We start from the raw sequence: 23,848 nt of genomic DNA on the forward strand, positions 1-23,848 counted from the left end.
CGTTGAGACCCTGGCCGTCCAAGTCTCCGACCTCACAAGACAGGTTCACCAACTCCACCTCGATCCACCGCCCACTTCCAGGGTTTCCGAGTCTCCGGAGCCCAGGATCAACAACCCGCCCTGTTACTCTGGGGAGCCCACTGAGTGCCGCTCATTCCTCACTCAGTGTGATGTGGTGTTCTCTCTCCAGCCCAACATTTACTCCAGGAGCGCAGCCCGCATCGCCTACGTCATTTCTCTCCTTACCGGACGGGCGCGTGAGTGGGGCACGGCAATCTGGGAGAAGGGCTGAGTGTATTAACCAGTTTCAGGACTTTAAGGAGGAGATGATACGGGTTTTTGACCGTTCTGTTTTTGGGGAGGAAGGGCCTGTCTTCCCTATGTCAGGGGAATCGATCCATAACGGATTATTCTATTGAGTTTTGCACTCTCGCTGCCTCTAGTGACTGGAACGAGGGCTTTGCTCGCTCGTTTTCTCGTCGAGGTTAAGGATGAGATCCTCTCCCGGGAGGTTCCTTCCAGTCTGGACTCCTTAATAGCCCTCGCTATTCGCATAAACGGTTTGATCTTCGTCGCCGAGCTCGTGGAAAGGAGCTCGCGTTCTCCGTTGCTCCCCTCTCCACATCACTGCCACCTGCCGCATCACTGCCACCCTCCTCCGGCTCGGATGCTGAGCCTATGCAAATCTCGGCCAAGGAGAAGAACGGAGAATCACCAATCGCCTCTGTCTCTACTGTGGCTCCGCTGGTCATTTTGTCACCTCATGTCCAGTAAAAGCCAGAGCTCATCAGTAAGGGAGGGCTACTGGTGAGCGCAACTACTCAGGCCTCTCCTTCTGGATCACGCACTACCTTTCCGGTCCATCTCCGCTGGCCCGGTTCATCTGCTTCCTGCAGTGCCTTGATAGACTCTGGGGCGGAGGGCTGTTTTATGGACGAGACCTGGGCTCGGGAACATGACATTCCTCTCAGACAGTTAGGGGAGCCCACGGCCTTGTTCGCTTTAGATGGTAGTTCTCTCCCAAGATTCAGCGTGAGATAACCCTCACTGTCTCTGGTAATCATGAAACCATTTCTTTTTTAATTTTTCGTTCACCTTTTACACCTGTTGTTTTGGGTCATCCCTGGCTAGTGCGCCATAACCCTTCTATTAATTGGTCTAGTAATACTATCCTATCCTGGAATGTTTCTTGTCATGTGACCTGTTTAATGTCTGCTATCCCTCCTGTTTCCTCTGTCTCTTCTTCACAGGAGGAGCCTGGCGATTTGACAGGGGTGCCGGAGGATATCACGATCTGCGCACGGTGTTCAGTCGTTCCAAGGCCACTTTCTCCCTCCACACCGGTCGTATGACTGTAGTATTGATCTCCTTCCGGGAACTACTCCCCCGGGGTAGATTATACTCTCTGTCGGCTCCCGAACGTAAGGCTCTCGAGGATTATTTGTCGGTTTCGCTCGACGCCGGTTACCATAGTCTCCTCCTCCTCTCCCGCCGGAGCGGGGTTTTTTTTTGTTCAGAAGAAGGACGGGTCCCTGCGCCCATGCGTGGATTATCGAGGGCTGAATGACATAACAGTTAAGAATCGTTATCCGCTTCCTCTTATGTCTTCAGCCTTCGAGATCCTAGCCAGGTTTTTCACCAAATTGGACCTTCGTAACGCCTACCATCTCGTGCGCATCAGGGAGGGGGCGAGTGGAAGACGGCGTTTAACATAGGGCACTTTGAATACCGGGTTCTTCCTTTCGGCCTCGTTAACGCTCCAGCTGTCTTTCAGGCACTAGTTAAACGTCCTGAGAGACATGCAAACATTTTTGTTTTCGTTTACATGGACGATATCCTGATTTTTCACCGTCTCTCTCGATTCATGTTCAGCACGTGCGACGCGTCCTCCAGCGCCTTTTGGAGAACTGTCTTTATGTGAAGGCTGAGAAGTGCACTTTTCATGCCGCCTCTGTCCCTTTTCTCGGTTCCGTTATTTCCGCTGAGGGCATTAAGATGGATCCCGCTAAGGTCCAGGCTGTCATTGATTGGCCCGTTCCTAAGTCACGCGTCGAGCTGCAGCGCTTTCTGGGCTTCGCTAATTTCTACGTTTCATCCGTAATTTCGGTCAGGTGGCAGCTTCCCTCACAGCCCTTACTTCTGTTAAGACGTGCTTTAAGTGGTCCGTTTCCGCCCAGGGAGCTTTTGATCTTCTTAAGAATCGTTTTACATCCGCACCTATTCTTGTTACACCTGACATCTCTAGTCAGTTTGTTGTTGAGGTTGACGCGTCAGAGGTGGGCGTGGGAGCCATTCTTTCTCAGCGCTCTCTCTCTGACGGCAAGGTCCATCCTTGTTTTTCTCTCATCGCTTATCGCCGTCAGAACGTAACTATGATGTTGGTAATGAACTGCTCGCCATCCGCTTAGCCCTAGGCGAATGGCGACAGTGGTTGGAGGGGGCGACCGTTCCTTTTGTCGTTTGGACTGACCATAGGAACCTTGAGTACATCCGTTCAGCCAAACGACTTAATGTCAGGCTCGTTGGGCTCTGTTTTTCGCTCGTTTGAGTTTGTTATTTCTTATCGTCCGGGCTCAAAAAACACCAAGCCTGATGCTTTATCTCGTCTCTTCAGTTCTTCTGAGGTCTCCACCGACCCGAGGGGATTCTCCCTGAAGGGGCGTGTTGTCGGGTTGACTGTCTGGGGAATTGAGAGGCAGGTAAAGCAAGCACTCGCTCACACTCCGTCGCCGCGAGCTTGTCCTAGGAACCTTCTGTTCGTTCCCGTTCCTACTCGTCCGGCCGTTCTTCAGTGGGCCACTCTGCCAAGTTAGCCGGCCACCCCAGTTGCTTCCATTCGCCAGCGTTTCTGGTGGCCCACTCGGGACGTGACGCGCGTCGATTTGTCGCCGCTTAAGACTAAATCTGGGAACTCTCCTCCTGCCGGCCGTCTCAGACCGCTTCCCATTCCCTCTCGACCGTGGTCTCACATCGCTTTAGATTTCATCACCGGACTGGCTTCATCAGCGGGAAGACAGTTATTCTACGGTTGTCGATAGATTCTCTAAGGCGGCTCATTTCATTCCTCTCGCTAAGCTCCCTTCTGCTAAGGAACATTCAGATCATTATCGAGAATGTTTTCCCAATTCATGGCCTTCCATCTGACGTCGTTTCCGACAGAGGCCCGCAGTTCACGTCTCAATTTTGGAGGGAGTTTTGCCGTTTGATTGGGGCTTCCGTCAGTCTCTCGTCCGGCTTTCATCCCCAGTCTAACGGTCAAGCCCGAACGGGCCAATCAGACTGTTGGTCGCATTTTACGCAGTCTTTCTTTTCGTAACCCTGCGTCTTGGTCAGAACAGCTCCCTGGGCAGAGTACGCCCACAACTCACTTCCCTCGTCTGCTACCGGTCTATCTCCTTTTCAGAGTAGCCTCGGGTACCAGCCTCCGCTGTTCTCATCTCAGCTAGTCCTGCGTCCCCTCCGCTCAGGCTTTTGTCCAGCGTTGCGAGCGCACCTGGAAGGGGGTCAGGTCGGCACTTTACCGTAATAGGGCGCAGACTGTGATAAAAGCGTAGGACCAAGAGTCCTAGATATTGTTGCGGTCAGAGAGTATGGCTCTCCACTCAGAACCTTCCCCTTAAGACAGCTTTCGCAAGTTGGCCCCGCGGTTCATTGGTCCGTTCCGTATTTCCCAGGTCATTAATCCTGTCGCAGTGCGACTTCTTCTCCCGCGCTATCTTCGTCGCGTTCACCCGGTCTTCCATGTCTCCTGTGTTAAGGTTCTTGCTCGTCCCTCCCCCCCCATCCTTGTCAGGCGCACCCATCTACAGGGTTCGTAGATTTTGGACATGCGCCCTCGGGGCCGTGGTCATCAGTACCTAGTGGATACATACGGTCCTGAGGAGAGGAGTTGGGTTCCCTCTCGGGACGTGCTGGACCGTTCGCTGATCGATGATTTCCTCCGTTGCCGCCAGGTTTCCTCCTCGAGTGCGCCAGGAAAGTGGGGGGGGGTACTGTCATGTCTTGTTATGTCTGTTCCTGTCCTTTCTCTTCACTCTGTCTCTCTCTGCTGGTCTTTTTAGGTTACCTTCTCTGTCTCTCATTCTTCAGCTGTTCTACATCTCCCCTAACTAGCTCATTCACTCTTTCACACCTGTTCTCTCTTCCCCTCTGATTAGGTCTCTATTTCTCTCTCTGTTCCTGCTACTTTCAGTGTCTGATTCTTGTTTGTGTTTTTGATGCCAGAAGCAAGCTGTCGTCTCGTTTGCTTCCACCTTGTCCTATCCTGTCGGAGTCTGCCTGGCAGGTGCATCCTGCACTATACTACGTTCTTTTTGTTCCATTGTCAACGTAGGAAGAGGATTTATGCCATTCCTGTTTTTCATTAAAGAACTCTGTTTTCTGTTAAAACGCTTTTGTCTTCACTCAAGTACATAACAGGAACGATCGTTAAGACACTAACAGCTTACAGACGGTAGGCAATTAAGGTCACAGTTATTAAAACCTAGGACACTAAAGAGGCCTTTCTACTGACTCTGAAAAACACCAAAGGAAGATGCACATAGTCCCTGCTCATCTGCGTGAAAGTGCCTTAGGCATGCTGCAAGGACTGCAGATGTGGCCAGGACAATAAATTGCAATGTCCGTACTGTGAGATGCCTAAGACACCGCTACAGGGAGACAAAACAGACAGCTGATTGTCCTCGCAATGGCAGACCACGTGCAACAACACCTGCACAGGTTTGGTATATCCAAACATAACACATGACAGGTACAGGATGGCAACAACAACTGCCCGAGCTACACCAGGAACACACAATCCCTCCATCAGTGCTCAGACTGTCCGCAATAGGCAGAGAGAGGCTGGACTGAGGGCTTGTAGGCCTGTTGTAAGGCAGGTCCTCACCAGACATCACCGGCAACAACAATTTTGGATTTTGACCCCTACCCCTTTGTTCAGGGACACATTATTCCATTTCTGTTAGTCACATGTCTATGGAACTTGTTCAGTTCATGTCTCAGTTGTTGAATCATATGTTCATGCAAATATTGACACATGTTATGTTTGCTGAAAGTAAAGACAGTTGACAGTGAGCTGACGTTTCTGAGTTTACTATAATAATTACTGTTGTGTTTTTGCAGACTGTCGTGTTTTCTCAGACATTACTGTATAATTTAATGTAGTGTTTTTGTGGTCTGTTGTATAATGCAGTATTTGCTATTATACTATTTATTCTACAGTATACTCCAACATTCTAAAGTAAGTATACACATGATTGAGGTATACTACATTGCGTAGTATAGTATTCTACAGTTTACTACTGAATTCTATAGTAATTACTGCAGTATTCTATAATAAACTGTATTATTTTTTATGTGGGGCCCTTCTATTGTCACCAATCATGTGATCTCTACTGTGTTGTGGGGTGGACATCACTAGCAACACTGAGGCTCAAACACTGGTACATTCTTATTTAGAAGGCCATTTTAGGAAAACTTCTATTTTATCTATCCTTTCTCCTAGCTTGAATGAAAAGAAGCTCAAATCTCAATGTTGTTTTATGCTAACAGTCCTGAAAATTAGAACCAAGCATGGAAAAAAGTCCTTTAAATTACTCCCCTGGTCTTGGAATTCCCTCCAAGCCAACCTAAAGCTCCAGGATCTGGTAGGAGTTGTTTCTAATTGTCACCTGATGTCACTAGTTTGCGTTTCCTTACGTAAGGAAGCATGTTGTTTTACTTAACAAACAAAACACACACATCCACTGTTTGTTTGCTGGTGTATTTGTGCTGTTGCCAGTGTTTTCTGTCTGTGGTGTCTGTTTTTATCCCCTGTCCCCAGAGAAGCCCTTTGCCTCTTGCCAGGCCGTCATTGTAAATAAGAATTTGTTCTTAATTGACTTACCTGGTTAAATAAAGGTTAAATGTAAAAAATATGGCAATAGGCGTAGTTCTGTGTGTGAAAATGAAAATGAGATGAGAAGTTTCCTTTATGTTATATTCCACCCCTGATGCTTCTCACTTTCCAAAATGTTTCAAGAGGGTGTCATTCCCAACCAGAAACCTCTTTCACATTCATTCCTTCCACATCACATCCATTCAAGCACCTAAGCACAAAAGACCATCCACAGCCTCAGTGTTACAATGAAATGGTGCGACTAGTTGAAGTTCTTTCTCCATTAATGGTCCACCTGGGACCTGGAGGGAAGCAGAGAGAAGCCTATTGTCTGTCATTAGTGAGCTGTGGTGTTGTGTGATGGCTGACTGACAGGGACAGACCTCTCAGGAAGACTGATGATGATGAGTCCTGTTAAGAGCAGAGGAGCCACCGATAGTTCATTGAGTGGTGGGTTGGTGAGACCAGTGTGAGTCTGAGAATAGAGATCTATCAGCCCAGATGGACCCTGCAGCCTGCTCCAATCAGCTCACAAAAGTGATATAATTACCAGGGCGGGAGGGGAGAGGGCCGCCACCTTTTGAGTTCTCCCGGTCCTCCCTTTCCCACCCACCCATTCTACCACACTCCAAGCTTACTGATTTTGCCACTCCTCCCAGCCCAGCCGTTATCCCCCCTCCAACAACAGGCCAATTTGTCCCCGCGGCCCAGTACCCCACGCCCACCTGCTGCGTTATTTAGCCCCTCTCCTGCACTTCAATGGCAGGTATTGATTAGAGAGCGACCACCCCCCCTTCACATTCCCCGAAAACCTGGCCCCCCTCTTCCTAGCAACCTTTAATCTGATTACAGGCTTTCTGCAGCCTTTCACATGGGGTTGGCCTCAGGGGGGACAATGGTAGGCAGAGTGGTTTCACACACACTCCCAGGGTCATGTGATCCAGGAGAGGAGCTCCCTCCAATCTCCTCCAGCACCCCGGGTCCTTTCAGGGGGGACTATAGGAGGGTCTGCCCACCTGCTTGTCCGCCTGCACTCTTCAAACACAGGATTAACAGGGACATCTCTGTTACAGTCCCACTGCCTCCATCCCCCTCTGTCGGCCCCTCAAACTCCCACAGCCTTGTTTGATTAGCCTGAAGAAGATATATGAAGCCATTTCCCTCTCACTTTCTCCCCCTCATTCTCATTCTTTACCTCTTCTGTCTCGCATTCTCTCTCACTCAGTTTGAAGCTCCAATCCCTCCTCCCTCCTCCCACCTCCTCATGGGAAAGCTATGTGATTCAGGGAAATCGCTGCTCCACCCTCCCTACTCTCCCCTGCTGTCCATCTAATTTATCCCATGTAATCCCCTAAACCTGGGCTGGAGTTGCTGCACACTGCCTTAGTGTCAGGGTTCCCTTGGTTGACTTTCCTCCCATCAGGATTAGAAGTGGGGAATTCCTCATAAAGCCACTTCAGGGCTCAGGGGCCAAATCTAGGGACATGCGCTCACTGAACTTGCTCCAGTAGGTTCATTATGAGGAAGCTGTCCAATTCTTTCCAAATGCAGATATATACAGTATATTTTGCTACTCATTCCTGTAGAATACCATTTCTATTGTGAATAAAGTGCCCCTTGTAAAATATTCTGAAAACTATTGTGTTCAAACTGATAGTTAAGAGAAGTAACCTCATAATTAAGCTTAAATATATAAATCATAATTTATTGTGACCTCTTCACTCATGAAACCAGCTGGTTTGTCAGGCAGGCACAAAGCTAGGGTGTTTAGAGTCCATTAAACGCCATGGTGATGGATCAGGAAATAACCCTATTGACTGGTCTGTCCAGCGATCGGGATCTCTGTTAGGCCTCATTACCATGAGAATACTGGGATTGGAAAGGTTGGCCCTGAGGGTGACCAGTCTGGTATGACCAAAATGGACAGGCAACAGACCTCCATCAGGCCAGCTCAGACCCTCTCCTTAACCCAAAACGCCCTCACATATGCTCAGCGAGAAATGACATGGTTTGCTTTCTGTCTGTGTTTATGGTCATACTAATAACCCGCCTCTTTGACTTGATGCAGATACTCTTGAAATATTAATGCGTATACCCATATGTGAGAGTGAATGTAAGAGTTATTCAGGGGTACTTGGTACAATGATGGTGATAATCGTGTCTGTCAGACATATAATGAACATACCATAGAGAGTCTCAGAAGACATCAGTGGCGTATTTAACCTTTATTTTGACAGGGAGTCAATGCTGAGACCAAGGTCTCTTTTCCAGATGTGCCCTGTTTAGCACAATACACATCCAAATACATTATACACATGAAACTACACATCCATACACACATTTAAAATACACAACAATACAATAAAATAATACCTGTCACAGAAAACACAAGGTGAGAGATGAGGGGAGGGACTTGGCTAAGAGTAACAGATGGTCGGGCCAATACCAGGCCTCAGTTAGTCAGAGGGGTGCTCTTCACTTCACAGAGTGTGACAGAGATTGATCTAACCTTTAACCTCTAACATGTTGCCGTATAAGGCTAAACAAGTGTCTTTGGTTATGTAATACAGCCCCTTGGGCCCCTGGATTGACCTCTCTAAGCCCTCCAACTCCCAACTTTGACCGGAGGAAGGGGCCAGGCTAGGTCACAATGACATCGGGTTGTGCTTCTAGAGACAGGCCCGAGAATCCTGCTACATACCTCTGATTGGCTGTGGCTCAAGGCACAAGAGCAGGATCTTTATTTTTACTAGCTCAGATTTGAACACATGGTGAGGTCAAAGGTGCTGGTCTAAGATCTCACTTACTGTAGACAGGACAAAGGACCCTACATACAGTGCCTTGCGAAAGTATTCGGCCCCCTTGAACTTTGCGACCTTTTGCCACATTTCAGGCTTCAAACATAAAGATATAAAACTGTATTTTTTTGTGAAGAATCAACAACAAGTGGGACACAATCATGAAGTGGAACGACATTTATTGGATATTTCAAACTTTTTTAACAAATCAAAAACTGAAAAATTGGGTGTGCAAAATTATTCAGCCCCTTCACTTTCAGTGCAGCAAACTCTCTCCAGAAGTTCAGTGAGGATCTCTGAATGATCCAAGTTGACCTAAATGACTAATGATGATAAATACAATCCACCTGTGTGTAATCAAGTCTCCGTCTAAATGCACCTGCACTGTGATAGTCTCAGAGGTCCGTTAAAAGCGCAGAGAGCATCATGAAGAACAAGGAACACACCAGGCAGGTCCGAGATACTGTTGTGAAGAAGTTTAAAGCCGGATTTGGATACAAAAAGATTTCCCAAGCTTTAAACATCCCAAGGAGCACTGTGCAAGCGATAATATTGAAATGGAAGGAGTATCAGACCACTGCAAATCTACCAAGACCTGGCCGTCCTTCTAAACTTTCAGCTCATACAAGGAGAAGACTGATCAGCGATGCAGCCAAGAGGCCCATGATCACTCTGGATGAACTGCAGAGATCTACAGCTGAGGTGGGAGACTCTGTCCATAGGACAACAATCAGCCGTATATTGCACAAATCTGGCCTTTATGGAAGAGTGGCAAGAAGAAAGCCATTTCTTAAAGATATTCATAAAAAGTGTTGTTTAAAGTTTGCCACAAGTCACCTGGGAGACACACCAAACATGTGGAAGAAGGTGCTCTGGTCAGATGAAACCAAAATTGAACTTTTTGGCAACAATGCAAAACGTTATGTTTGGTGTAAAAGCAACACAGCTCATCAACCTGAACACACCATCCCCACTGTCAAACATGGTGGTGGCACCAACCTCACTGAGCTCGAGCTGTTTTGCAAGGAGGAATGGGAAAAATTTTCAGTCTCTCGGTGTGCAAAACTGATAGAGACATACCCCAAGCGACTTACAGCTGTAATCGCAGCATTAGGTGGCGCTACAAAGTATTAACTTAAGGGGGCTGAATAATTTTGCACGCCCAATTTTTCCGTTTTTGATTTGTTAAAAAAGTTTGAAATATCCAATAAATGTCGTTCCACTTCATGATTGTGTCCCACTTGTTGTTGATTCTTCACAAAAAAATACAGTTTTATATCTTTATGTTTGAAGCCTGAAATGTGGCAAAAGGTCGCAAAGTTCAAGGGGGTTGAATCCTTTCACAAGGCACTGTATGTGCGTGTGTATATCTGGGTTGGCGACCCCCCCCCCCTTGGGTTGTGCCGTGGCGGGGATCTTTGTGGGCTATACTCGGCCTTCTCTCAGTATGGTAAGTTGGTGGTTGAAGATATCCCTCTAGTGGTGTGGGGGCTGTGCTTTGGCAAAGTGGGTGGGGTTATATCCTTCCTGTTTGGCCCTGTCCGGGCTGTCCTCGGATGGGGCCACAGTGTCTCCTGACCCCTCCTGTCTCAGCCTCCTTCTGCCTTATTATGACTGGGCCATGTTGGTCATTTATGAACATTTGAACATCTTGGCCATGTTCTGTTATAATCTCCACCCGGCACAGCCAGAAGAGGACTGGCCACCCCACATAGCCTGTTTCTTCTCTAGGTTTCTTCCTAGGTTTTGGCCTTTCTAGGGAGTTTTTCCTAGCCACCGTGCTTCTACACCTGCATTGTGTGCTGTTTGGGGTTTTAGGCTGGGTATCTGTACAGAACCTTGAGATATCAGCTGATGTGCGAAGGGCTATATAAATACATTTGATTTGATTTTGATTTAATTTGATATATACAGTGCGGCAAAAAGTATTTAGTCAGCCACCAATTGTGCATGTTCTCTCACTTAAAAAGATGAGAGGCCTGTAATTTTCATCATAGGTACACTTCAACTATGACAGACAAAATTAGGAGAAAAAAATATTAATTTATTATTAAATGTATTAATTTATTTGCAAATTATGGTGGAAAATAAGTATTTGGTCAATAACAAAAGTCTATCTCAATACTTTGTTATATACCCTTTGTTGGCAATGACAGAGGTCAAACGTTTTCTGTAAGTCTTCACAAAGTTTTCACACACTGTTGCTGGTATTTTGGCCCATTCCTCCATGCAGATCTCCTCTAGAGCAGTGATGTTTTGGGGCTGTTGCTGGGCAACACGGACTTTCAACTCCCTCCAAAGATTTATTATGGGGTTGAGTTCTGGAGACTGGCTAGGCCACTCCAGGACCTTGAAATGCTTCTTACGAAGCCACTCCTTCGTTGCCCGGGCGGTGTGTTTGGGATCATTGTCATGTTAAAAGACCCAGCCACGTTTCATCTTCAATGCCCTTGCTGATGGAAGGAGGTTGTCACTCAAAATCTCACGATACATGGCCCCATTCATTCTTTCCTTTACACGGACCAGTCGTCCTGGTCCCTTTGCAGAAAAACAGCCCCAAAGCATGATGTTTCCACCCCCATGCTTCACAGTAGGTATGGTGTTCTTTGGATGCAACTCAGCGTTCTTTGTCCTCCAAACACGACGAGTTGAGTTTTTACCAAAAAGTTATATTTTGGTTTCATCTGACCATATGACATTCTCCTAATCTTCTTCTGGATCATCCAAATGCTCTCTAGCAAACTTCAGATGGGCCTGGACATGTACTGGCTTAAGCAGGGGGGACACGTCTGGCACTGCAGGATTTGAGTCCCTGGCGGCGTAGTGTGTTACTGATGGTAGGCTTTGTTACTTTGGTCCCAGCTCTCTGCGGGTCATTCACTAGGTCCCCCCGTGTGGTTCTGGGATTTTTGCTCACTGTTCTTGTGATAATTTTGACCCCATGGGGTGAGATCTTGCGTGGAGCCCCAGATCGAGGGAGATTATCAGTGGTCTTCTATTTCCTAATAATTGCTCCCACAGTTGATTTCTTCAAACCAAGCTGCTTACCTATTGCAGATTCAGGCTTCCCAGCCTGGTGCAGGTCTACAATTTTGTTTCTGGTGTCCTTTGACAGCTCTTTGGTCTTGGCCATAGTGGAGTTTGGAGTGTGACTGTTTGAGGTTGTGGACAGGTGTCTTTTATACTGATAACAAGTTCAAACAGGTGCCATTAATACAGGTAACAAGTGTAGGACAGAGGAGCCTCTTAAAGAAGAAGTTACAGGTCTGTGAGAGCCAGAAATCTTGCTTGTTTATAGGTGACCAAATACTTATTTTCCACCATAATTTGCAAATAAATTCATAAAAAAATCCTACAATGTGATTTTCTGGATTTTTTTCCCCTAATTTTGTTTGTCATAGTTGAAGTGTACCTATGATGAAAATTACAGGCCTCTCTCATCTTTTTAAGTGGGAGAACTTGCACAATTGGTGGCAAATAAATACTTTTTTGCCCCACTGTATGTATGTGCGTTAAGAAACTCAGTAGTTCTGAACCTGAGCCTGCGTCCTGCCTACTCCTCTCTACACTTGTGACATGCTCAGAGTAATTGGACTAGAAAATAGGGATTCACAGCACTTCTATGAGGAAAACATTTGAGCACAACACACTTTTCAAACACACCTTTAAGTTATCACTGAAGCACTAGCCAATAATATAGTGATAGCCCAAGAAAAACATCCCAAAAATGACAAATTCCTGTTAAACATGTTGGAGCACTCAAAAAGCAGGCAGAGATAGGCATACCTAAAGTCTAACCAAGAATGTACTCAATACAATTAAATAGCTATACTTTTGGGTTAGTGGCTTTAGACTCAAAAACTGTTTTATCAAAGTTCAAATACAGCTGCTGTATTAAGCCTCTAGAAGACACATGAAAATGCCAGTTAGTCACATTTAAACCTGCAAATATACAAACATGAGATCAGTTTCAGAGGCAACTTACATACAACTTTCAAACTCTCCTTAGCTGTAGTCTGTCCCAAAGAATCGTGTTACACCTACAGTCAATATTTACAGATTTCATATATTCAAAACAATTTCAATGATATTACTGATTTGAAATAGACTTACCATGACTTTCAAACAATTCATCATCCTCAAACAGACATGGTCACATGGTGTAGGCCCCATAGTAGTAGTCTCTCAAAAAGTGGGACACTTTTCACAGCACTTCCATAGAAAGAGATTTTCGTAGCAGGTTCGTTTTTGCTAACTCTGACCCAAATCCTTTTTCTTAACCTCAGTCTCCGAACGTGCTACGCTAATTTACCTAACCTGCTGCGAAAAAGTAAGTTTGTGTGCAGTGAAAAGTGTTTCCCCTCTCCAAAATGGCTGACTGCAGTTGCCTTCTAAAGGATAGCAGGTCATTGATTTTAGCCCTTCATTACCTCAGTGGTGGACATTCAAAAGGCCCCAACTGTTACAGTTCATGTTGATCATGCTGGTCTGTATGTTCATCGTATGTACAGTATCTTCTCATTCACACTGAGCATGACATCAGATATACACATACTGACATCCATCTTACATGACTGTGGAGCTATCAAGGAGAAGAGGCAAACACAGTATATCTAACATCACATTTTATTTGTTAAGTTACATGAGTAGCAACATTTAAATAAACATGATTTTGAGTATGGAATGAGATTGACATACAACATCTAAATAACATTTGTCACTCAGACAGCACAGTAAAAACATCATTAACAGGTGGAAGGCATCTCAGAAGGCAGGGGATACATTCAATAGAGATAGTGATGAAAATGTGTTTGCACAAACGTAGCTTTCAAAGCTGTTTAAACGCATTATGTTACCAAAAACTTTCAAGTAAAGTTTCAATCATTATCCCAAACAAAGAGTCAGTGATGAGTTGTAGAAGTACATTTAAAGTATTTAACCAAAGAAAATGATCACATTGGGGACTCAAAGGGTACTCCTGCTTTGTGAAAATAGAGCAAATCATTTTGGGGTTTTTCAGAGCACAATAGACAAAATATTAACTTTTAACTAAAAGTAAACTACTGTCCTCTTCACATATGCACCAGCTGTATTAAAATAAAACATGATCTGAAAAGAAAATGGGAAGGAAATGTACAACATACAAGGCCACAGAATGAGGATTGGTCAAAGTGATTTCATTAAAAAATCCTTTCCTCAACCTCATTCAATTCAGTGGTTGTGGTCAAAGATTTCACAGTGTGTGATTATATATATATACATATATATAAAACATATTACACAGTATACCAATACTCAGGAAAAGCTCTATTGGCCATTTTGTGTAGTAGGTTATAGTTGCACATACATAATGTGGATTAAGTGCAGATCTTAGAGGTCCTTTCAATAGATCAGCATTTCACCAGAATTCAGGACACAGTGTTCCGTGCCAGTGCATAACCATCTCGGAAGTATATGTGATCTAATGGTGTGGGTGGAGGGCTGAAAGCACTACAGTATCTAATGGCTTCAAATGTAGGTAATGACCTTAACATAAGCTGCAAGAAAGCATGTTTTAATGTTCCTTGTATAGGTGCCTTCATTTAAGAGGAGTGCTGTTGTCTGTTGGATTTCCGTGGTAATTCCGTGGTCCAGCAGCACGTCTTTGGGTAGTGGTGTCCTCACACCTCTGTATTTAGCTTTCACAGTGTTCCACAGAGAAGTTGGACTCAGATCTATTAGGATAAGAGCAAAACATCACAGACTTAGAAAGAAAAACAGACATGTTTCCCTACACTGCTCTCTCTTGTGGAATGATTAGTCATTAAATAAAGGTACTTTTTTTTACAATAAACAGAGAACATAATGGTTTGAGAAAAGATTGGATTATCTATAAACAAGTACTGTATTTAAAACTAATCCTTGATTATAACTTCAACAAATCACTAACGATTTGTGTGATATGGTCAAACAGAGCATGCTGAATGGACTTACAGGTCTTGCTGCTTGTGGATCATGTGGTTGTTGTACTCCAGAATGGGAGGGATGCTCTCCTGATGCTCCTCCTCATCATCAGGGAGCTGTGAAGAAATCATAGGTGATTTAGGTTTTATTGTCCTACTTGTGTGAAATGTCTTCAGTGTGGTCAGTGTAATGCAATAGTTTTATCGACTACTATAGTTGATCTTTATTTCTCCTTTTTTTCTCCATTTAGTCATAAAAATTCAATGTAGATCTCAAAGGAGGTCTGTAGGTCGTCACGTGAGACTAAATCAAAGACAATGGCACCACCTAGTGTCTATATTGTGGACAGCAGGTGATGAGTGGCTGGTTCCCTTACCTCCCAGTACACCTCATCATCGAAGCAGTTCTCATCAGCAGGATCACCCCAAATGGGTAACTTCAGGATGGAACCTGTGAACAGAGGAGATAGCGTTTCATTTCAGTCCATTTCCTTCAAGTACGTCACCCCTTATAACACCCATGTCACCTCTAGGTCACCCTTTATATGCCCATGGCTCCTCTCTATCTCTGATGCTAGGCTGTCATGGCCAAACTCACCGACTATAGCTCCGCCCACAACCCCGAAGACGATGGACACACACATGCCAGCGGCCTGGTATCCACCCTGAGTTAACACAGTTCTGTCCTTAAAGTCTCCAGTGAAGTCAAACGTGTTGATCAACCTGGACAGAAAATAACAATGTACAGAGTCAGATTGTGTGCCATATTTAGGCTTATTGTTGAGTCTTCTAATGACTCTGTATATTTCCAACTAACTGTTAGACTACAGCCTAAACTGTAATTGACATAAATTGTTTGGTGTAAAATTACATTAATCGTTTAAGATCTGTCCTGTGACATACAGTAACTGTGTGATATGATTGGTTGATGAGAGGTTGTGTGGGAATATGTGTTCTGATTGTCTGGTAACAAGGATACATGTTCAGGTTCATGTGGTTTGGCTGTGTGGCCCTCGGGTCTCCTGACTCACCCCTGCTTTCCGTAGACTGACTCGCTGGCAGCTGCAGCAGTGATGGCTCCAACTATCCCGCCAATCACCCCAGGCATGGCATGCAGGTTGTGTATTCCACACGTGTCCTGAATCTTCAGTGTCTTCTCCAAGAAGGGCTGGGAGGAGACAGGGAAAAGTTTAACACACCCGTAAACAGCCCCAAATAGTGTGTTACCGTTTATGGTAAAGGAATCTCCCAAAGATTAGGCAACCATTTAGAGTGCTATACCTTCTGTTTTGAGTGTGGCCCAACATCATTCATAAGAAGTAAATAAGAGCTGTAAGAGATGGCATGCCTTTCTTTGGACAGAACCTACTATGCCTACAAAACAAGACATTGTAGCTTCAAGCTGTGAGTGGCCAGGGTTGAGACTCACAGAAATGAAGATGTAGCCCATGGTAGAGATGATGCCGCAGAAGAAGCCCACGATCAGAGCGCCGTAGGGAGAGATCATAAACTCAGCCGCTGTCCCCAAGGCAACACCCCCCGCCAGGGTGGAATTCTGGATATGCACCTGTTAAGCAAGAGAGAGCACCAGTCATGACACTCAAAGTTGTCAGCCAACAAGATGAGCGCAGAGGATTATGCAGACTGAGAGGTCATCAGTTAGTGTTACAGAGAATGTCACACATTCAAACACACATACACATAGTGATGATTCTTACCATGTCGAGCTTGCCAGTCTTCTGGGAGAGGCTGGAGATGGCCACTGTGGTGAGGACAGTGGAGGCCAGGCACAGGTAGGTGTTGATGACTGCCCTGTGCTGACCGTCTCCATGGTCAGTAATGGCCGAGTTGAAACTGGGCCAGAACATCCACAGGAACAGTGTGCCTGAGGAGAGAGAAGGGACAACACAGTTATAACACAACGATCATCACACACACTTCAGAACAGGAACAGTGTCATGGCAGAAAACTTCTACAAACTCAAGATAGGTCACCATCACCAGAGGGAGTGAAACCCACACAGAGCCAATCAGAACCATTCACATGTTTATGCAATGAACAACTAGCTCACCAATCATGGCGAAGGTATCGGAGTGGTACACAGAGCCCTGCATACGCTTGCTCTGGTGTAAATTAGGTCGGTAAAGGACCCGGGAGATGGCCAGACCATAATAACCTCCAAAGGTGTGAATAACCATGGAGCCACCGGCATCCCTAGCCTGTGGGGATAGAAACAGTTGTTACCAGGTGTACCAAACCATGTGACTACGTGGCTGCAGGCCATTGAGGTTACATAAATACGTTACTATATCAGGGTTATAGGGTGAATTCAATGAATCCAACCATGGCTAATACAGTGTGTTTAATTGAATAGCTGTACGCCCAGAGAGTGCTTGATGGGACTCACATGAAGTAAGTTCAGAATGATGTACTCTTCCACAGCGAACAGAGTGACACCAAACAGGGTCATAACCAACAGCTGGACCGGGCTGACTTTGCCCAGCACTGCCCCGTAGGCTATGAGACAGCCCGCCACACAGAAGTCAGCATTGATCAGACTGCAGATAGAAGACACAGGTGGGTGGGGTGGAGACAGATTATTACTGGAGAGTCATGTGAGAGAGTCAGTCATGTATACAGTAGTAAAACCTGAATGACTAGATCAGTAAGTAATCCTCCTTCAGGTAATCCTCCTTCAGGTCTTTCTCTCAGCTAAGAGAGGAATGATAGTCTACCCTTCAAGATGAATAGCACGGGAGAGAAGTCTCAAGGATAATGATATTTGTGATGAAGTCAACCTAAATGGTTACAACCTCCCCGCCTCTTGTTATTGAGATTCTCAGAACAAGAACCCATCCATCAGTTGAACCCAGGGATGGGCAACTTTGATGGGGGTGACCCCCTTCATGACAGCGAAGAGAAAACATTTACAGTTTAAAGTCAATTTCCTGCAATACAGCACATTTTGGCATGGGGTGGAGGCAAATATTTGCATCGATGGGCCCCACACCAGTAGGTATTACGATCATGCTAGATAGCTGGCCGCTAGACTAACTCACCAATCTAAAAAATGTAGCTGACATGGGCTAATTGAGTGACTGCTGATGCACAACCACATTTTGAAATTGCACTTAGTTTATTCTATTATTCTAACTCTCAATAGTAAGTTGAGATCCCGACTGAGTCCCCCCAAGTTGAAATAATAATATGATGCCCGCGGACCGCCAGTTGCCCGTGCCTGTTTTAACCCATCACCGCTTAACCCATGGTGACAGCTTGCTTAACCCTAAGAGAGTCTATGGTACAGTCTATAGCTCCTACAACCATTCTGCCATTGTCTCAGTATGAGTAGCAACTCACTGACTAAGCCTCCTCCCCTCTCCTATGTGTGGGCATACCTCATCAGTTCTCACTCTAATTACTGAACAAATTGCAGCCTCATAGATGCACATCAGTGCAGTTGCATACCTTTCAACACCGATGAAGATCTTTCCTGTCTGGGGGTCTAGAGAGTGGAACCAGCCTTGCATAAGCAGAGCCCACTGTAGGCCGAAGGAGGCAATGAGGAAGTTGAAGCCGACCGCACCGAAGCTGTACCTCTTCAAGAAAGTCATGAGGAACCCAAAACCCACAAAAATCATCACATGGACATCCTGGAAGCCTGGAGAGAGTTAGAAGGAGAAAGAGTGAGATAAAGAGAGAGGGAGAGCGAGAGAATTATTAAAAGTGTAAAATAAATCCTAATAGTCAATGAAACTTGTTATTGCATCCAATGCAAGGGGCTCTCAGTAGTTGCATAGTTTTTAAAAATAAAAATCAGTCCTGGTGTTCTGTACCATTTGGTCAAAGTTTTAAAGCTGTTAACTTGACATGTTCAACTGGAAATGTCATCATCAGATTAGCAGGTTTAGGATACACACCCTGTCAGTTTACACGCCAGAGCTACAGGTAGGATATAATCCCTGACAAATCAAAACACATCATATTATAAGAGGAAACAGATGCCACATAGCATCACGAGTAAACTTAACTTGTCACTCATTCAGCCTGGCTATCAGCAAAGATGCCCATCAGAAGCTGTTATGAACCAAAAGCTAGAATCAGACAAATTGGAAATAAGCCCTGACCAACATGTGGTAAAGACTTTACGTAGTTTTAACCCAAGTTAAGGAAGCAAATTTGGACTGTTACTGCATTAGTCCATTAATGAATAGATGCTTTCAAAATAACTGAGACTGAGATCGTTGTCCAGAGGATTTCACAGGGAAAATCAAACATCCCAGAGATCAAAGGTTGTCATCTGATCAAACAGCAAGCATGCGTCTTATTAATAACCAGAGTCTTTATCATTTCAATGAAGATGAAACCATGAATCATACATTTACTGTATATTGTCAACCTAAAGGATGCACCAGGCAGACCGGTGATTATGAATGTACTTACTGGGGTATCTGAAGTAGAAGTCATTCTCTATGTCGCTGGTGATGTTGGCATGGGCCTTGGTCTCTACCCAGTGTGTGTCCGACTCCTCGTTGTAGCGGATGAAGACTCCGAAGAGGATGATCATGGCAATCTGCCAGACGAAGCAGACTACCGGCAGTGTAAGACGGATGTTGGTGTTCTTTTGCCGAGAGAAATAGTCTTTGCATCCCTGGCTGCAATTCCCCATGGTGGTGACTGAGTAAACACTGAGACAGTGATGCTCTTTGACCTGCCCTGAGTGTGGCTGTGACCCTGAAACTACAGGCTGCATCAGCACAGGTATATATATAACAAAACAGAGGTGTGTCCTCAGTGTGAGCCAGCTGTTGCCCTACCCAGCGCCAAACTCTCCCTCCCCTTCCTGCCCTCTGGCACCTTGATAGATGACATCTGACATGAGGCAGCAGAGAGTCCCGTGCATTTGATTGTTTGTCAAGAACAACATGTTTCCTTGGAGGGGTTAGAGGAAAATACGAAAAAAATAAATTTGGTTGCCATTTTTTGTTGTTAGAGGAGATCTCCTTTGTTGTTACTGGGCAACAAGCAACCTGGTCACAGAGAAAGAAGTATAATACTAAACATCCTCCAAGATGTTTGATAAGTTAAGTCATCCACTTTGTATGCTATTGTACTGTACAACTGGGTAAGATGTATGATGATACACAGTACCAGTCAAAAGTTTGGACACAGATACTCATTCTAGGGTTTTTCTTTATTTTTACTATTTTCTGCATTGTAGTATAATAGCAAAGACATCAAAACTATGAAAATACACATGGAATTATCTAGAAGCCAAAAAAGTGTTAAACAAATCAAAATATATATATTTTTTGAGATTCTTCAAAGTAGCCATCCTTTGCTTTGACGACAGCTCTGCACACTCTACTGGAATGCATTTCAATTAACAGGTGTGCCTTGTTAAAATGTAATTTGTGGAATTTCTTTCCATCTTAATGTGTTTGAGCCAATCAGTTGTGTTGTTACAAGGTAAGGGTGGTATACAGAAGATAGCCCTATTTGGAAATATAAGTCCGTATTATTGTGTTAGGTTCTAAATAAACAGAGTAAAACTTAAGGACGATTAGTAAAGCTTAAACCAAGTTTATTCACCCATTGGGTCATACAGCTGCCTAAGACAAAAATATATTTCCACCAGTTGTAGTATATATACCCCAATTTGGGAGGAGTCTCCTCCTTCCCTCTAAATATTACATCTTTATTACTAGGCAGGACGTCAAGTGATGCGGGCAATAAACTGTTCCTTCTCCCTTAATGTCACCTCACCTGACCTGACCTCAACCCCCTTCCTCACTCCACAGCTGTCCACCATTATCAGTGAACACAATCATGTGATTGACTCTCCTCTACTCAGCACCTCCCAAAGCCCCCTGGCTCCTCCTGACCCAACCATATACAGTTGAAGTCAGAGGTTTACATACACCTTAGCCAAATACATTGAAACTCAGTTTTTCACAATTCCTGACATTTAATCCTAGTAAACATCCCCTGTCTTAGGTCAGGTATTATTAATTCTCTCTACTATTATTTTGATATTTCACATTCTTAAAATAAAGTGGTGATCACCACTTTATTTTAAGAATGTGAAATGTCAAAATAATAGTAGAGAGAATTATTTATTTAAGCTTTTATTTCTTTCATCACATTCCCAGTGGGTCAGAAGTTTACATACACTCAATTAGTATTTGGTAGCATTGCCTTTAAATTGTTTAACTTAGGTCAAATGTTTCAGGAGACTTCCACAAGCTTCCAACAATAAGTTGGGTGGATTTTAGCCCATTTCTCTTGACTTTGTTGTCCTTAAGCTATTTTGCCACAACTTTGGAAGTGTGTTTGGTGTCATTGTCAATTTGGAAGACCCATTTGCGACCAAGTTTTAACTTCCTGACTGATGTCTTGAGATTTTGCTTCAATACATCCACATCATTTTCTTGCCTCATGATGCCATCTATTTTGTGAAGTGCACCAATCCCTCCTTCAGTGTTTGAGGTGACAGATGGCTTTAAATATCTAATGGTGCAGTCGTCGTTCATCTCTTGCCAGGTCATGTTACTTAGCATTTCTTTCAAGGTGCTTGAGTGATTGTTAACATAAGATAATTGGGCTTTGTGACTGTGTTTACTCATGTTTGATCAATGGTGTATGTCTGCCTGTCACCCAACTTGTCTTCACGGTTGGGATGGTGTTCTTCGGCTTGCAAGCCTCCCCCTTTTTCCACCAAACATAACAATGGTCATTATGGCCAAACATTTCTATTTTTGTTTCATCAGACCAGAGGACATTTCTCCAAAAGTACGATTTCTGTCCCCATGTGCAGTTGCAAACCGGAGTCTGGCTTATTTATGGCTGTTTTGGAGCAGGTGCTACTTCCTTGCTGAGCGGTCTTTCAGGTTATGTTGACATAGGACTCGTTTTACTGTCTATATAGATACTTTTGTACCTGTTTCCTCCAGCATCTTCACAAGGTCCTTTGCTGTTGTTCTGGGATTGATTTGCACTTTTTGCACCAAAGTAAGTTCATCTCTAGGAGACAGAATACATCTCCTTCCTGAGTGGTATGACAGCTGTGTGGTCCCATGGTGTTTATACTTGTGTACTATCGTTTGCACAGATGAACGTGGTACCTTCAGGCATTTGGAAATTGCTCCCAAGGATGAACCAGACTTGTGGAGGTCTGCAATTTTTTCTGAGGTCTTGACTGATTTCTTTTGATTTTCCCATGATGTCAAGCAAAGAGGCCCTGAGTTTGAAGGTAGGCCTTGAAATACATCCACAGGTACACCTCCAATTGACTGAAATTATGTCAATTAGCCTATCAGAAGCTTCTAAAGCCATGACATAATTTTCTGGAATTTTCCAGAATCTGTTTAAAGGCATAGTGTATGTAAACTTCTGACCCACTGGAATTGTGATGCAGTGAATTATATGTGAAATAATCTGTCATGAAAACAATTGTTGGAAAAATTACTTGTGTCATGCACAAAGTAGATGTCCTCACCGACTTGCCAAAACTATAGTTTGTTAACAAGAAATTTGTGGAGTGGTTGAAAAACGAGTTTTAGTGACTCCAACCTAAGTGTATGTAAACTTCCGACTTACACTGTACAGTCGTCCTACAGATACCCATTAACTTCTGGTGTATACAGTTACCAGCCTCAGAAATTGCAGCCCAAAAAAATGCTTCACAGAGTTCAAGTAACAGACACATCTCAACATCAACTGTTCAGAGGAGACTGTGTGAATCAGGCCTTTATGGTCAAATTGCTGCAAAGGACACCAATAAGAAGAAGAGACTTGCTTGGACTAAGAAACACGAGCAATGGACATTTGACCGGTGGAAATCTTTCTTTTGGTCTGATGAGTCCGAATTTGTTAGTTCCAACCGCCATGTCTTTGTGAGATGCAGAGTAGGTGAGCGGATGATCTCCGCATGTGTGTTTCCCACCGCGATGCATGGAGGAGGAGTTGTGAGGGTGTGGGGGTGCTTTTCTGGTGACACTGTTGATGATTTATTTAGAATTCAAGGCACACTTAACCAGCATGGCTACCACAGCATTCTGCAGCGATACACCATCCCATCAGTTTTGTGCTCAGTGGAACTATTGTTTGTTTTTCAATAGGACATTGACCCAACACGCCTCCTGGCTGTGTAACGGCTATTTGACCAAGAAAGAGAGTGATGGAGTGCTGCATCAGTTGACCCGGCCTCCACAATCATTCGACCTCAACCCAATTGAGATGGTTTGGGATGAGTTGGACCGTAGAGTGAAGGAAAAGCAGCCAACATGTGCTCAGCATATATGGGAACTCCTTCAAGACTGCTGGAAAAGCATTCCAGGTGGAGATGGTCAAGAGAAAGCCAAGAGTGTGCAAAGCTGTCATCAAGGCAAAGGGTGGCTACTTTGAAGAATCTCAAATATAAAATATATTTTGATTTGTTTAACACTTTTTGTTACTACATGATTCCATATGTGTTATTTCATAGTTTTGATGTCCCCACTATTATTTTACAATATAGAAAATAGTACACATAAAGAAAAACCCTGAAATTAGTCAGTGTGTCCAAACTTTTGACTGCTACTGTACTTCCTATAATTCGTATGATATTGTATGACCACTATTCCATTCATAATGTCACCTTCAGTAGAAGTGTCAGTGATTTATTTACAGAATAATTAGACTTGCACTAAGAACACGTTGGCTGCGGCCTGGAGTTACAAAGCAGAAATGATATAACTGTATTCATTACAAACAATGTTCTGCATTAGAGAAGGTCAGGGAAACTACAAATACTGTAGGTCATGGTTGTCATGTTTTGTATTCAAAAGACAGATATATACAACATTAAAGCTGCAATATGTAACTTTTTGGGTGACCCGACCAAATTTACATAGAAATGTGAGTTATAGATCTGTAAATCTCATTGAAAGCAAGTCTAAGAAGTGATATATCTATTCCATGTGCACTATGTATATGCTTCCCATGCTCACGTTTAGTTTTTGCATCTTTTACTTTCAGATTTATACACCAGCTTCAAACAGCTGAAAATACAATATTTTTGGTGATGAAAAATATATTTTACAGCGGTTTAGATGGTACATGAGAGTTATTTAAGATATTCTTCAAAGAGGTAGGGTTTCAGAAGTTTTCGGAAGAGGGGCAGGGAACGTTGTCCTAATTTTAGTGGGAAGCTTGTTCCATCATTGGGGTGTCAGGACAGAGAAGAGCTTTGA

The 23,848-nt window shown here is 44.2% G+C and overlaps 1 protein-coding gene across 1 annotated transcript; it reads right to left on the reverse strand.

Annotated features, from left to right (window-relative positions):
- Window positions 1-13,292: 13,292 nt before the first annotated feature.
- LOC135558635 (ammonium transporter Rh type C-like) lies at window positions 13,293-19,372 on the reverse strand. Its single transcript, XM_064992589.1, has 11 exons — window positions 19,059-19,372; window positions 18,084-18,276; window positions 17,023-17,173; window positions 16,687-16,834; window positions 16,334-16,500; window positions 16,045-16,182; window positions 15,647-15,783; window positions 15,214-15,338; window positions 14,993-15,066; window positions 14,647-14,732; window positions 13,293-14,387 (listed from the first exon to the last, which is right to left on the reverse strand). The coding sequence occupies exons 1-11, from the start codon at window positions 19,366-19,368 to the stop codon at window positions 14,348-14,350; spliced, it is 1,569 nt and encodes a 522-aa protein (XP_064848661.1). The 5' UTR covers window positions 19,369-19,372; the 3' UTR covers window positions 13,293-14,347.
- Window positions 19,373-23,848: the final 4,476 nt, after the last annotated feature.

The sequence above is a fragment of the Oncorhynchus masou genome, chromosome 2 (genome assembly GCF_036934945.1).
Source record: "Oncorhynchus masou masou isolate Uvic2021 chromosome 2, UVic_Omas_1.1, whole genome shotgun sequence".
Lineage (NCBI taxonomy): Eukaryota > Metazoa > Chordata > Actinopteri > Salmoniformes > Salmonidae > Oncorhynchus > Oncorhynchus masou.